This window comes from Antedon mediterranea, chromosome 4 (genome assembly GCF_964355755.1).
Source record: "Antedon mediterranea chromosome 4, ecAntMedi1.1, whole genome shotgun sequence".
Taxonomy (NCBI): domain Eukaryota; kingdom Metazoa; phylum Echinodermata; class Crinoidea; order Comatulida; family Antedonidae; genus Antedon; species Antedon mediterranea.
The window spans coordinates 4,284,963-4,301,779 of NC_092673.1; the positions used below are offsets into that span (position 1 = coordinate 4,284,963).

Sequence of the window (16,817 nt, forward strand, 5' to 3'; positions counted from 1 at the left end):
ATAAGCAAAAGGCTACACAAAACTGTTTTTTTTTAAATGATTTTTAAAAATTACATGTCAACCAAATGTACGTCATTGATGCTATGCATTATTCCATGATGACATCATATGATAGTTTTAATTAATGAAGTCATGCCTCATTACATATGGTTCACATTGAACTACTACCCCACTTAATATGCTTAATTAAACAAAGTTAATTTGGCATGTTTAACTCGAGTGTACATTTCAATTGTTGTTGACAAGCGGATTTATATTAAATTCCTATAGGTAAAGTAAAACTAAAAGATATAACCATCCTATAGTTTCAAAATTTCATCAATTAAAATTTATTTAATATTTACAACATTCAAGTTAAGGAGAAATCAGAATTGATCTTTATTTATGACATGTTTCAGGGCATGCTCATTATCAAGTAAAAAGAAATTAAGTTTCTCAAAATCAGGCAAAACAAACTGGAAATTGCAATTTACAGTAGGCCTACTTTAGATTGTTTAAATAAGGTTCAAATAAAAATAATTTGAATTTAAAAAAAAGTAAAATAAAAATAAATGTACTGTAGTGTTAAAATAAAAATAAACTAGTTGAAGCCCTAAAGAAAGTTATAGTTGATGACTGATAACACTATTTGTTCATTTGGATGATGGTGATTTTGATAATTTTCTGAATTTTTCCGTACACTTTAACTAATGCAGAGCAAAGTTGCTAAGTGCTTTCAAAAGGAACAAGTACAAGGGATAAGTACAGTTTCATTAGCCCGCTTCCTGCGGAAACCAGAAACTACATCCAAACTTGAGTAAAAAAAGAACTTTATTAATCCGTACTAGATAGAAATAATACAGACGTATTATTCATGACAGGGTCCGGGGAAAAAATTAAACTCCAGACAACCTTTTAGTCAATAAGTTAATAACACTTATATTTATATATACTTAAAATATGAAGTATCAAAAGTTAAATGCAAGCAATTGGTCATTTTACTCAAACGATGGCATTTCCTGCAACTGACATAGTGGATCAAATCAAAGATAACTCTACATCCCTTATTTAACTATAAAATACTACTATTCATCACTTGGTAAAGATCTATGGTTAAAGCATTAGTATTCATGATATGATTATTTATAATTGTGGCAAAACTATATTTTGAATAGTGTTCAAATACACATTATATTATTAAATTTAAAACATGCATTCATTCTATAATTGTTTTAAAGTTTATGGCGTAATAGTTCTAATGATAAAGGGACGCAATTCTTCCAACTGTGTTAGTCTAAAGAATTGCTAGATCACATGATTTGATTTTAAGGGTATACAATTACGAAGTATATTATACCTAACTTGTTATCTTAACTCTTGCAAATTTCATACAAAATTCACAAATTGAAATCTTTATTCATGCTGCACTACACACAAAAGAAGGTCCGGTCTAACTTTTCAACGATTGTTTTCTAGCCAATACAAACCAACTGAACGAGAAAAATAAACATGGTTTATCATTGTTGTGTCGCTCAGCTGGACGACAGGCATGCTTTGGAGTTGTACAGGAAGAAATGCGAACGACTGTCACGCGACTAAATTTCCATTCTAAAGAAATTCAATAAATGTTAGAAATGTTTATACAATGAAATAAACAGAAATCTATAAAAAAAACATCAGAAATTGACAGTTAAAACAAATGGAAGTACTTTTCCATTATTCCAATGATGTTAAAAACAAAACTTCAATCGTAACAGTTAATAGGAGAAACGTTTACCTAGACTTTTGATGAATTTCCAATTGACTAATATTTTATTTTTAAAAAAGTGTTCAAACATGTAAAATAAAGACCAACTGTTCAAATGTATGAATCACAAATGTTTGACTTTATAACCTCTTTTTAATTAACAAAACTAAAATTTAACAACTATTAAACGTTCTCAATAAATCTAAAATCAGACTTGATGTCTGAGTTGGCAAAGTGCTCTTCGCACTCGCACAAAATTAAGTTACTTTCCAATTGCAACTCTTTTATCTATAAAACAACATTTAATTTGCCGTGATAGATAGAATTACAAGACACATGTCTTTTGTTGAGAGACATTTAAACTTTTATTTTTGTTGTAAAGTAGCTGGCCCTTTAAATATAATTGTAATCAAATTTGCCCGACAGAGGTTGACGTCTGCGGAACGTGGCCTTTAAGGATGGCCTATTCATTTTATGAAATTGACTTAATAAGACTTCAGTGGTGTACTTAATGCTACCAGGTGATTTATAATTGCTACAAATGTACAGCTATTTATTTCAGGTGTTTGATTATTATCTTAAATTTGTTCTCACGTGTAACAAATGTAAAATTTACTAATTTAATTTATACTAATGGCACCATAGTCCTTAGTTGACCTGAGACTATACTTAGATCAAAACGTTTGAATCTAATTTATGCAGTGGTATTATGCTTGAGTACAGCATTATGATTGGTCAAGTAGGTTAAAGCTGATTTAAATAAAACAGAAGTAAATGGCTAAGAATACAGAATAATTTGCAATGGCATTATTATATTTGAGTACAGCTTTATGATTGGTCAAATATGTTAAAGCTAATTTAAATAAAACAGAAGGAAATGGCTAGGAATAATTTGCCCTTTGTTGAGTAAACCGCACTGTAAAAAGTCTTTGCCATGAATGACTTGGAAAAATCCCAAATCATTTTCTACAGTTGTTTGTCAGGTTCATGGCTAGTTTAGGGAAAGGGGGGATTTGGGAATCGAAATCCAGGGACCTACATACTGAATGTTTTTGTATTGCTTTTAGATAGAAATAGAAAATGTGAAATAAAGACTACAATAGGGCTTTAAAAATAAATTCTCTGAGGCTGATCTTTTTTTTTAAACAGGAGAGCGAGAACACAATAATATTAATAGTCTGTATATAGATATCAAAAAAATAGTTCATAATGTCATTTTAACAGTTAAAGAGAGGTAGTGCGTAATCCAAGAACTACCACTAAATTATTATTACCTTAGTTTACAGAAAATCAATAACATTTAAACACAAATGAAAAAGGGACGGAACGCCAGAAAAGATGTCATATTTTCCGTACGAATTTAGAATGAATACTTTCTATGTTGTATTTGCTAAATATAGGACAGAGTTGAAATACTTTGGTTATGATGCAAAATCACCATGGATATAAAAACTTTACAGGTTTGTCTTAAGGGCATACACAGGCAATTGCACACATTTTCGTACATCAAGCGCAGACAGACATTTTCTATGAATATTTATGAACTTTGCAGTAACTATTCCTAGGGAACAGAGACAATGAACTGGAATGATCATTATATGTCAATAGGTATATTTCAAAAAAAGTGCAAAATAAATTGTATGTATATATTTTTAGAAACGTTTTAAAACATGGATTGAATGGTTAACATAGAGAAATCCTGATGTAAGTGGCAATAGGCATTTTCTTGTGCGAGTCCCGTGTTCTCTGAACTTAGGAGAATGAGCTGTTAGGAGCTCATTGTACTAAGCCTCGGCATTATGTGGTAGGGTGGCCAGTTCCTTTCCACGCCGCCTTTTTTCTCCCTAGTATTTTCAACCAGGTACTCATTTACAGCTGAGTGGACTGGGAGTTGTCGGGAATTGAACCCTGGTCTATCTGTATGACAGTCAAGTGTCCTAACCACTCGGCTATCCAACTCCTGTATATAATATAGTTTTATGGATAAAATGAAGAAAAAATAATGATCTATTTCATTCTAAGTTACTTTGATAAATCTACAACACCATATTGGCAAATCATTTATTATCTCTATATATTATGCACTTTATTTTTATACCTTGGTTTAATGAAATAATAATAGTGCAAAAGATATTCCTATTTATTATTTTATTATTCCTTTATATTTCACTGTCTTAATTGCTTCTCATTGTTTCACTCTAGGCCGTCAATTCATCTCATTAAAATCAGGAACGAATCATGAAGTTTTTGCATGGAAATCATCTCCGTATTGTTGAAGAGAATCGATGATGAAGGACAACTGTCTCGCAGGATAATGACTCAAATCAACTCTCTTTTTAAACATCTTAGAACATGAGTCAGGACTTGGGAAAGTATAATATCATGAACACAAAAACTGCCAATTCCTATGAGGATATATCATATAGATAGAAGATAATCAGATTAAATTTATACTATTGCATTTATGAATGGTTTCTTGTTTATTGAATTTATTGAGTAACATACACATAACATTCAATGTCTATTAGGTAAAGTTTTTTTACTAACAGAAACCAAAACTAACAAATGTTAAATGTGAAAGCACTTATAAACTTTATAATAAGATGTTACTAATCAGCTGACTACGAAACAAAGACAAGTTTAGGTGATTTTATAAAAGAAAACTATATAGATATGACAGCTCTATATTTGGATTGTTTATCATGAGATTTATCAGTGATTATGTCCTTATATAGACGTGTGTATAAATGGACTTACTTTGCTCAGAATATTTAAGTCAGTGTAATAGATATACTTAAAACAGTTAATCTGAAAATTAATCTAAAATTTTGAAATCAACAGGAAGAGGTACGTTGTTATCCTCGACAGGATCTGGCGCAAAAAGCGTCATTTCAACCCATTGCTTATGTTTATGATTCTATAACTTTTTTTTTAATACTGGTTATCAGAAAATTGTGTGTCCTTAAGCTCTGTCTACACTATCAAACTTTATGTTTATGTGATGTGCCCATATATGAACATGATGATGTCATATCACTACCATATTTGAGCATATCACTACCATTATTTGGGCATATCACTACCATTATTTGGGCACATCACACTCTTTTTGTCAAACTAGTTTGATAGTGTAGACAGAGCTTTATGCCATGATCATGCAACAAACATCTTTCTTATAGACTTGTAAAAATAAAGTTGACCTACAATTGAGCAATCGCATTAAATATCTGACTTTGATTATCATTACAAGTTCAAAAACGTTTAAAACGTCGAACACGTGTAGCCAAAAAAAAAAAGATGAGATTGCCAATTCTAGTTCTTTTCATAGAGTGAGAATTGACTTCACATCTAGAGAGGATACTTAGTAATAACCGATTCTAGATAGGCACATTAAAACATTAATCATGGTTGAATATACAGCTGAATTTATAAACTCAATATAGGAGAATTCCTAAATGAATTGCTGGAACCTTGCAACACACGCGGATTTGATGCAATCGCTATGCCATGCATTTAAGTATAATCAACATGGTTTGTATGTATTTATAAGATAAGGTCTTTATGTCTAAAGGGGAATTATAATTAGTGGCGGGGTTCCAACTGGGATACTACTTGGATGAATGTATACATGTGAACTACTTAACTTAAATCAAAGACAAGTGGTCTGACAGCAAATTTAAAGACTGACCAACATTGCTTACATTTTAAACTGACTTACTGTAATAATGTCTTTAGTTAGGGACTGTTTTATTGGTAAAATCTGACAAGGGACTTATAAACTCCTAGTAGTACGAAATCCCAAAACTCAGTAAAATGAATTTATTAATTACTATAAATAAAATAATAGTGTAGTTGTGAATCTATGGATGTCCTGTAACCTTTCTTTTATTAAATCTAGGCATGGGACAATTTTATCTAAAAATCAAAGTAAATTGAATTATCATTTCAAACAGCTATCCCAAAACTGGACAATTTTGCATTAAATTGTCATTTGGTTAGGGATAACTTCATTGGTTAAACAATTGAAAAGGAATAGTAGTGAGTGGCCGAGCGGTTAAGACAGTGGAACCGTAATTACGTAGCCATAACATCGGCAGGGGTTCGAGGCTCACTCACTCCATGGTTCTGGTGGTAGAACGAGTCTTCTCGGATAAGGACTATAAACCGTAGGTCCAGTGTACACATCTAGCTCGTGTGCACTTTAAAGAACCTAGTACATCTTTCGAGACGAGTAGGGGGTTACCTCGGTGTATTAGTACATCACAGCCACTGATCACCAACTGGGCCCTCTGGGAGACCAGTCTTTGACTGAAGAGGTTACCCGTATAAATATAAATTTCAATCAATCAATCAATCAATAAATAATCGAACAAGAACTCATTGTAAAGAAGAAATCAGTTGTCTCTAGATTAAGGACTGGTTCTTATTAGGACCACTATTTAATCTTATTGAATTTGAATGCATCTACTAATAACAAGTTATGTGCACATCCTATACATGTAATGGCCAGTATCTAAAAAGATTCTGGCGGTTCTTCAACATATATAAAATTGCCTCTCATTAGACCTACATATTAACAAGTGTTAGGAGTGAAAGACCTGTATTTCAGCATTTGTCTCCTCAACACAATCTCCAATGAGGGAAAAAACTCTCATCATGTTTATGATAGCCTACCTAACCTGGGCTAACCACTGTTTATGCATACGATGTAGTAAGTCGTAATAAAAGTGTAACTTTTTAGTTGCATTACATCTCTGCATCACGTACTGATAATTTGTTTCATTGATGTTTACTTGTAAAATTTAAAGTGGTAATTCCAAACCATGGTTAAACAGAGTCTGTTGAGAATTGGGAAGATACAATATAATTTCTTTTAATAAGAAATAAGGCAAGTAACATCCTCATATCAAGGATAAACAATTTTTACAAATCCAGCTGTTATAATCTTCAAATTATTGAATTATTATAATTATTTAGGTTCGGAATGCAATGGTATTCAATAAGCTTGCACTAGTATTGAAATGTTCCTTTTTACAGCAAAAAATGTGACACATAAAAGTTTCCATGAACTTTCAGAACAGGACATTGTATATACCTATACACCCACATATGGAATTTCTAGGAATGAAATACTAAAAATGTAAAACTTTGATAGATTTTATTACCATATTGGTTGTGTTTTCATACATGCATTCCAGGTAGAAAACATCATCAAATAACAATGCATGGTTACAATGAACACATAACCTTTGACATGAGGCTCCACAAAGTGCATTAACGATCAAGAGGTAATGAAAAGTCACCTCTTCCAACTCTAGGAGTGAGGTAAACCGAAGATGTAAGGTCATAGTTTAAATGGTCTTAGGATTTTGAACATAAATCAACACACGCTTAGAGAAAGAAAGGGGTAGTACGTCAGTTTAAATATCAAATTTGTTCCTTAAAAATTACATTTTTAGTATGTTTGTGATGTTGATAATTAGATTAATTGTTTATAGAGCAAGTTCCCAAAGTAACCTGGAAGGATAAATTATGTTTCATAATTTATTTTAGTAATCGAATTATCAAAACAAAAAGACATTTTCACTTTTAAAGAATGCAGTTTCATACCTATACACACAAAGTCCTGACTTTGTAGCTCTTCTATCTTGCTGCCTCGGAGCGGTTTAGGCCCGGCACATCTTGTGAAGAGCGCCAGCTTAGTGTTACGCTTTAACCAAACACTAAACCACGCTAAATGGCAATCGCAGTTCAGCCGGTTGTTCGATAAGCGCCTAAAAACAAAGCAAAGTTTAATAGCCGATTCATTAAATGTATTTTCATTTATCATAGTATGAAATTCTCCCAAGAAACTATGTAGCTACTATATTCTTTTTTATCTAGGATTACAGAAAACGGTACGTAATTAGAGAAATTTAGATTCAATTAGTTGGCTATACAAGGATGTTGAGCATGGGTGGGAGGGGACAGCCACCTTTACTATCTTCTACAAAGTCTAAAAAGTTCCTAGACTTCTCTAGCTACATTCTTGTTAAAATGTTTTTATGTATACTGTACTTACAACGTTTGCAGGAAATTCATGTGACTAAATGTAGTACTTTTTATACTCGTCAGGTTGTTACTATTAAGTGTACTGCAAAAAAGAACACACGAAAATGGAAAAGTGAGGTTAGTTGGCCTAATTATCTTAAATAGATTACACCACTACTTGCCCTTTCAACCTGGTGATTTCAGGATGTTTTTATTTTGCAAAAGCTAATATGGATTAGTAAAGCTTAGCACATATCAATTGGAACTAGGTTAATGTTATAAGACAATACTTGGGACATTTACAAAGCACTTAATATTTGCTATCCCACTGATCCCAAATTGATCTCTCATAACCTTCCATCAGGGGACATGGCGGTAGGAGGAGAGCAATTATAGTCTACACATTGTGGTGAACACTTGGCTATAAACATCCAATTAAGAACGATGTTATAATGCACCTTTACATAAACACAGCTAGACTCGTACAATCATACACAGTCAAACATGTCAACTGTTTGCAAACACTACAAAACATCTTCATCTAGCATCATGATGTATAGTTAACATGAAATTGAAATGCTTGCAAAGATTATGAAACAGTCCTGGTAATAATATGATTTCTTATATGGTCCTTGTTAAGAGCAACATTTTAAGATGGTAAGAATCCAAAATTTCAATCCCAGAGTCACCTCTTAAGTTCTACTTTGTATTTACTTTTGTTTGTTTTCTGCATACTGGATACAAAATAACACTATGCCTAGCCCATCTTCCAGCCTTTATCTGTTAAATTGCTATGAGGGGTTTTACATCAAACAGAAAATCTTTTGGTCAACTCCTTCTTGGACGTAGCAGTCGATCGACAAGATATTAAATTAAATTAAGTATATTCTTTAGTGTAACATCTGTACAGCATAACCATGTGAACCAGAGTTAAATATTTGCATAATGAAGCGTTGGGCGGGTGAGCTAATGATAATTAAAAGATGATGTTTCATTAATGACAGGTGCTGGATACCTTACCCCAGAGGAGCATACCAGTAAGCATGTTAAGAGGAGGCAGCTGCTACGATTATGACGCAGTGAAGGTATGTTCAAAACAGGAATACAGTAGAACCTCTAAAATGGGACATCATCAAGACCAAATACAATGTCATAGGGATGTCCGCTGAATAGGGAGAATGTCTTGATGGAGGGGTTCTAGTTGATATAGATCAATGATCTATCACATAGACATAGATGGAAATATATGGTATTAATTAAGTAAAGGGTATTTCATTCATAATTTTCATATCATTTATGCTAAATCACTTACAGCATTTCCATCATTCTGAGTGGTCGGAATGCACCGTCCATAAGACACACAATCTTGTTGTGATCAAGTTTCCTAGAAAACAATGCAGATTTCACATTAATAAACCAAATTCTAAATTAATAATGTATATCTGGATAGATTAATCTACCTTTATGAAAGAGTTCAAAAAAGCCATAAAAGAATGACAGAGTAAAGATTAATAAGTTGGCATTTCAACACAGGGTTTAAGATCTAATAAAGATATTATATTTATAAACACAAGCTCATATGAAACAATGGAAACGGAGATCTCATGTATACATCTCTTTTATATTAAAATTGTATCGAAATTTATAGTTATATTTCTTTCTATTTAAATACTGTATTTATACTGTTTTGTATAATTGTCTATTTATAAATGTTTAAACTGTTTGAACATTTATGAGCGATAATCCAGGAATTTTTAAACATCAAAAATCGATATAAAAAGTATTAAATCATTTAATTTCAGCTGCCACAAAGAGAGGAAAACACACCATACTGCTACCCCATGGAACTGCTCCTGATTATTTAGACATCATTTTAGTAATTCAGTAACTAAAATAAATGTTTAATCTTTTAACACCAAAAAATAAGGGTAAATTATTAACTATTTTTTACAGATTTAAAGTTCAAAGAAATGCTGTTACTGTCATTCAATCATGATAATGGATAAATTATTTAATCTACTTACAAGTTGCGAAGAGCACTTGCGCCCCGGAACATTTTTCTTGATATGATAACCAACTCATTATCGGAAAGATCTCTGCAAAAAATAAATAAAAAAAACATTTAAATATTAAACTTATGTATCTACCTATTAACCCACAAAGATCTACTGTTAGAAGCCAAAAATGAAGAAAAAGTACATTAACAATATGTTATTTTGAAATCCAATTTTTCAATTTCATAAACATTTATTTAGTCAAAAAATACAAAGAAATATAGAATATCGATTGTTTTTTGAAAAAGAAAAGAATTCAGAAATATTTTGTAAACAATGCTATTAATATTTATTAGAATTTAGGCCATAATTTACAGTACATTTTTATGTAATTTATGCACGTTAAATAACATGAGTTAAACGAAAGTCGCTGTTCGAGAGTCAATTATAACAAACAATGTTGATGAAAATACTCATGCTGCTGATAATAATTTGTTTTGTAAACATTAATAAAGAAATAATGATGATAAGGGTGAAAATACATTCAGTGAATTACTTGCAAAAGGCATGACAATTGTGGTATACAAAAAATTATAACATCAATTCATGTGCATCAAATTTGTCATAAATGATAGTGGTGTTTTTTTTTTTTTTTTTTTTTTTAAACCATATTTAATGAGGGTGATCCATCCAGCAATTGCTGATCATTAGGGACCCAACCCTCAGAGGTTCACAAGACAAACATATACACAAGATGCTCTACATAAACAAAGTCTTATTACAAGTCCTTGGGAGTGGAGTTGTAATTTGGTCCTTAGAAAAATCCTGACATGTGACGGGACTTGAATCCAGGACCCTTGGAGTGGTAGCCAAGCATCATAACCACCAAGCCACAACTCCACTGATAAAAATTGATAATAAAATACATACTCCCTCCAGTATCATCCAGTACAACAGGAAGTCAAGAAGATAATTTTATCTTGTATTTTTTTAGATGTTTTTATATGAATGGTTTTATGCTATATTTGTTTTTATTGTGTTTTCTTTGTTATTATGACGAGCAATGAATTTCCTTTTTGAGGATCAATAAAAGTTATCTTATCTTATCTCTTATCTTATACATAAAGTTCATCTGTCTATAAGAACTGTATACAATTAGCATTGATAGACGAATTAATACATCTAGATTAAACTAGTACGGTGACAAGATAATTATGTGGAGACATGGCACAATGGTTGAACGTATTAAAGTTGTAGAAACATCTCAAACAAAATGAGTTATTGTTCTAATAACAGTTGTTTTATCTCCCGATCAATTATACCCGGACCAGATTGTCTAGGCAGTCTGAATAAATAATGCAAACACTTGAATTTGTGCATTCTTCACGCTTTGTTCCAGATCTCAGATATTTTAGTGCAATCTCCTCAAAGCAGTCTGATGTACCAGATCAATAGCAAGACATTAGCAAGATGATTGAGTCAGGCTAATTAAGTTGATAAAATGGCCATTTTCATTCATAACAAATGTAGTGATGATATATCCATTGACAACCTCAGGAGGTAAACACCCTAAGTTTAAACTATAAACATTCAATTTCAACCCATTAATGTCTTCAATAATATTCTAGATTACGTTAAATAATTCAACAACTTGTCAACAAGAGTTTTATGATTTTTAAAACATCAGGAATGATACTAGGTGGAGGAATGTGTTGACAGAAATATTATTAATGTGGTAGCTATACGATTTATGTTTTCAAGAACTGTTAAAGATGTTTACCAAATGAAATGACAGTTACATTGAACTGAACCCTGTTGCCTTTGTATCTCAATTACTTTATTTACTGTAAATCAATATTTTTTTAATGTATTTTTTTTAATCGCAATCATTTTTTAAGGTTGAGTCAAAACTTAAGAATTTCAAGATTTTTAAACAATAACTTCGGTGAATACTACTAGTACCATAGATTTTTCCCCCATAATTTGATTTATGCAGTTAATGACATGCACAATACCATAGCCCTGTAGATGTGAACACATCCTGAATGACCCTTAAGCTCTGTCTACACTATAAAAAAAGGTGTTATGTGCCCAAATATGGTAGTGATATGCGCAAATATGGTGGTCATATGACATCATCATGTCCATTATGGGCACATTTTTCAGAGTAGTCAGAGCTTTAACAACGCAAAAAATATGCAAGGTAAAATAGAAAGTAGAAATAGAAGGTATTAAAGAAATTATGCAATTTACAAGGTAGAGACGCTTTTAAGTTTTCATCTGTCTTATGATGATGTATTTTCACCAAGAACAAACATGCTAGACCTTGATTAAGCAGCTAATCTGCCTATACAATTAACTAGAGATACTCAACACTTGTTTAGAATTAACAAATACGAAGCCAGATAGGGTCCCTGGAAGCTTTTAGCCTGACACCAGTCTAGACTCACAGGTGACAAGGTGGTCTTAATGGGTATTCACATTGCTTCATTACAAGCCTAGCCTATAGACACTCCAGAGCTATATAGGATGCTTGCACTGTGTCTAGAGACGGTTACAATGCAGGATTAAGGATTAGAAGCCAGTGGAACTTATTGTCCAATTATAATTTAATTACTTCTTCATAGGTATTAGATATCATCCTAGCCTACACTGGGATGACTGTCATGGTTTGCACATTTATTAGATTTTTTAGATGTTACAAACAATTAAAACATTCATCCTTATGGTTAAACTAAAGCTTAAATTTGCAGTGAGAAATTGCTTCATGGAAACCAGTTTTGACTATCAAGACCAGAATCAATTAGGTTCTTTAAAACCGTTTTTTAAGTTTGGTTCTTTCTTAGTAGTTGTTTGAGTGGGCCTATTTTCTGATGGCAATAAAAACGGCTCTTGAAAATAATGCTTTTAAGTCTTTTTCTGTCATTTTCTTTTAAATTAACAAAAAAATATTTACTGCACCAAAACTAACAGTGACAAGTGTTTTTTAAATTTAATTGTCATTGAAAGGAATTTCTTTGCTATAAAATTGACACATAAAATAAAAATTACAAAATAGTAATAGCCAACTTTTATTTTAAAATTGTATAACATATGAATTCCATCAAACTGGGTCGAAAGGAAAGGAATTTAAAAAGTATATACTTATTATATAGCATGTTTGGAAAGACTTGAGAACAATATAATATAAATCCATTACATAGCTCAGGATTAAGCCTTCTATATCCTTTGTTATATTAAGGTTTTACACTGTGTTATCAGAGATAGCACTTTATATAGAAAAAACAATCAGCATTTGAAAGAATCCTTTAAAAAAACACAGTTTTGGAAGGTTAATGGGCTATTACTCACCTGATAATGATCTGTAATTGGCCAAAGAGAAGTAAAGTTATTTATGTTCAATTCAAAGGTTTTCAGTGATGTGGATTACAATTTGTCAAATCCAAGGTAAACTACACAAAACTTCATATAAATTGTAAAATGTATTTAAAATTATACTTTTAAAACTTCCTTATATAGGGATGAATGCTAACATGTTGCCCCATTTCTTAAATATTAAATAGTGCACTGAATGTTGAATGGATAAGTTACATCATTCTCTCTTTAAAATTTTGCATCTGCACTTAATCATTTAATCATCAACACATTCCCTATACGAAATATCAATTTAATTGATTCGTAAAATATATTAAAATCACAAAATCTATTCTATTTAGTAGGTATTCCTTAATGTGCCTGTTATGCTTTAATGTATAAAAGGCAACCTAGACAGATAACCTAGCACCAAACACTGCACATAATACATTTAACATCTTTAATTAGGCTTGACAGAAGCTCTGGAGACATTGCAATTCCTCATTTTATACTGCCATTATAAAGGGATTAATTTTCCATTTTAGTGGCAATAGAGAAAACCAATTAGACAGTATATCCACTGTTTTAAAGTATTTTCTTTTAGCTTATAAAATGTATTTTTATGTTTGTGGACAAGGTAAACAAACACTCATTTAAATTAACCATGCCCTTTTAATCCTTTGACCTAATGCTTTATGTGTTGTACCTCTCCACTTATCAATGAAGTAAACAGTGTTCCTTAAACAACATATCCACTTGTCTATTGTTTAGTAACACCTGTAATAGGTAGATAAATCCAATGTATTCTGAAATCAATGTTCTGGACACTTTGAAGACGGCCTTTGAGTCGAGACTCAAACACAAAAGTTATGCTTGTTGTCCTTTAATCATTAACATTCTAAGGTGTGTTTGTTGTTGGGATCTAGTAATCCTTCTTTAATCTCATGGAATATGTGGTTACTACCTCTTCATCAAACCTCAGGTGTGCGCACCTTTATTCTTTTACCAGAGCAATTGTTTGACTGCTCATTGATGAAAATGAGGATAAAACAACTCCAGGTGCAATATGATGAATGTACACAAGCATAAATAAATACAATCAGTAGGATTAAATCTACACAAAAAGTTATTTAAGTTCTGTTTACACTATCAAACTTTATGTGACAAAAAAGTGTGATGAGCCAAAATATGGTCTGTTTTATAGTGATAACAAACACAATATTTGGATGCTTATTGTTTAAATTTACATGCCAATTGAGTATAATGAATGATTCTCTAGTTTTATCATTGGATATTTTAATAGCAATATGAACCTTGTTATCTATGCATAATAAAGTGTACACACATTAAACACATTAAAATAATAATTCATAAATAGGTCAACATTATTTTTGAAATACCTAGAAAATGTAACTGAATTTCAATGACAAGTTCTGAAGTTTCAAGGTCAGGAAAGTATAATTACATTACAAGATAAAGACAAGATCAAAAATAGAATGACAATCAAACAAAAAGCCACATTTATAATGAAGGCCAACAGGAGACAAACTGGAGTCACTACTAATGTATAATGTAACAAACTTACTAAATTCTGCGAGTGTAATTTTCTAAATTACTATGATATCTAAAAATAACAACTAATAACTTGTAGAAAAGAGCAGGGGTCTATATAATTATTCAAACAACTGTATAAAACATCTGGGGCGCCCACAGTGATGTACTTTGTCAATTGTTAGCCACCCGTATTGGTCTTAGAAGGAGTCGACGCATCAGCACAGTGGGGACGACAATAGTTCAAAGCATTCCAAATCAAACAAATTCTTTTCCAGATTCTGATTGGATAAATTTATCGCAGTATGAATTTGTATCATTGGGATTTTGGATAAACATAAATTTAAAACATGTGTGAATGGGTTATATAAAAGTTGAGGTAGTAACTAGTGTGACGTAGGCCTACTGTACCTACTTTGATTTTATGCCTAAAATAATTGGTTCCATTTGTGTTGTGTTGCTATTAAATGGATGATGACACAACCCCTCTTGAAAAACTCAGTTTTAAGACCCTCGGAAAGAAAGACATTGTATTGTTAGCTTTGAGTATGAACTTAAAATGTCTGTCCCAGATTCAGAGTACATTCTTCTTTTCTGTCAATTGTAAAATTTGAACTTTCAATATTAATTAAATTCAAAATTTATATTTCAGTATGACATGTGAAAATGTTTGAGTTTCAATTGTTAAATCAATGATCTTCTAAAACTTTGAACAACAGTATTATAATATACCTGCATTATAATACTTTTTATATCTCTAGGCAATTCTCATCTTCTTAATTGATATTCCAACAACTATATTTCCGTCATTTTCTGATTGGTTGAGGAAAAATTAAACACAAAATAACATAACTGTTTCTTAATGTCTATATTTTTTCCAACAAAATATCTTGATGATTGATAAATTTGGAAAAAAGTATATCAAATAATTACGACCTATCAACCCTTCCCATAACCCCTCACTAGAGGTCACATTGCAGCCATACAGACCCACTTCTTTTAAGAGTCAATGCTTGTTAGACTTGCCCCTAGGGAAACTATACAGCAACTTTACAACATTTGACATATGAAATATTTCTATGAATGTGGAACATGACTTAAACGAAAGTTTTTTAGGTAAAAATATAAATCATTTATGGAAAAAAATCCCTAATGCAGGTTCTCTTTTTCAGTTTTTACCATCTACCTAAATTAAGAGGCATGCAGGTTTTATCTAAAAATCAAGAGGGCAAGACTACCTTTCAAAAATTATTTTTTAGTTTTACATGGACACTTACTATTACAATCATTTAACAAACTCAACTACAAAAGAGTTTTGTTAAGTTTTAATACTTTATATTACTGTTTTTTACAATCACAGAATCAACAGGTTTTCTATTTTTGGTTTTCTTACTAATATAACAATTACGCAATTATTACAAAGAATCGCTTTAGAAATTGGTTAGCCCTAGTGAGCGGTTAATAAGTGCCAGGTGCCTGCCACCAATTTTACATCTGTAGCGTATATTGTGACGGGATTCTATTGAGTCAAAGTTGACCAAATTAGACAAATTTGCACGCGATACAACAACGAGAATATGTTTGTTATCCGGTACAGTATAAACAAACATTAATTAAGATCAGCAGTTATTTAATTTGTAAATACCGTTTTCATTGGACTGTGTTTTAGCGTCAGTGGGGATCTAGAGTAATTAGCACTAATTGACTGTTAATCATCAAAATTCAAATTGGTTTCAAAATCATTTTCACAGTTGGACATCAATAGAAATGTGTTTCAATTTATGTATGGTAGTTCATGGTAATTTTTTTTCTTCAAAATTTATTTACACTTTACGTTAAAACCTTAGGGGTATTTAAACAATACAGGTAGGAGGTCGCTCAGATCTGTAACATCCACGCCATCTTAATTTATCATTAGCTGAAAAGAGGCACACAATAACAAGATGAACCATCAAAGGCCTCTAAATCTTACAGTCAAAACATACAACTTTTATATACTAGTACATCACAGCCACTGTTCATAACTGAGGCATCTGGGGGACAATTCTTTGGTTGCCCAGTATAAATAAATAATAACAAACAAATAACAAACATCCCAGATAGAACATCTTTATCAGTGCTTCTATGAATACATAACTTTCCACAAGAAATGCTAGCAGACC

At 31.5% G+C, this 16,817-nt stretch overlaps 1 protein-coding gene across 2 annotated transcripts in view; it reads right to left on the reverse strand.

The window, feature by feature from the left end:
* LOC140046371 (slit homolog 2 protein-like) overlaps window positions 1-16,817 on the reverse strand; it is a 72,748-nt gene that overhangs the window by 35,643 nt on the left and 20,288 nt on the right. For both annotated transcript variants that reach the window (XM_072090994.1, XM_072090993.1), the window contains exons 5-8: window positions 9,781-9,852; window positions 9,069-9,140; window positions 7,788-7,859; window positions 7,337-7,500 (exon numbers count right to left, since the gene is read on the reverse strand). In XM_072090994.1, the coding sequence (XP_071947095.1) occupies window positions 7,337-7,500; window positions 7,788-7,859; window positions 9,069-9,140; window positions 9,781-9,852 (380 nt within the window). The remainder of the gene's footprint in view (window positions 1-7,336; window positions 7,501-7,787; window positions 7,860-9,068; window positions 9,141-9,780; window positions 9,853-16,817) is intronic.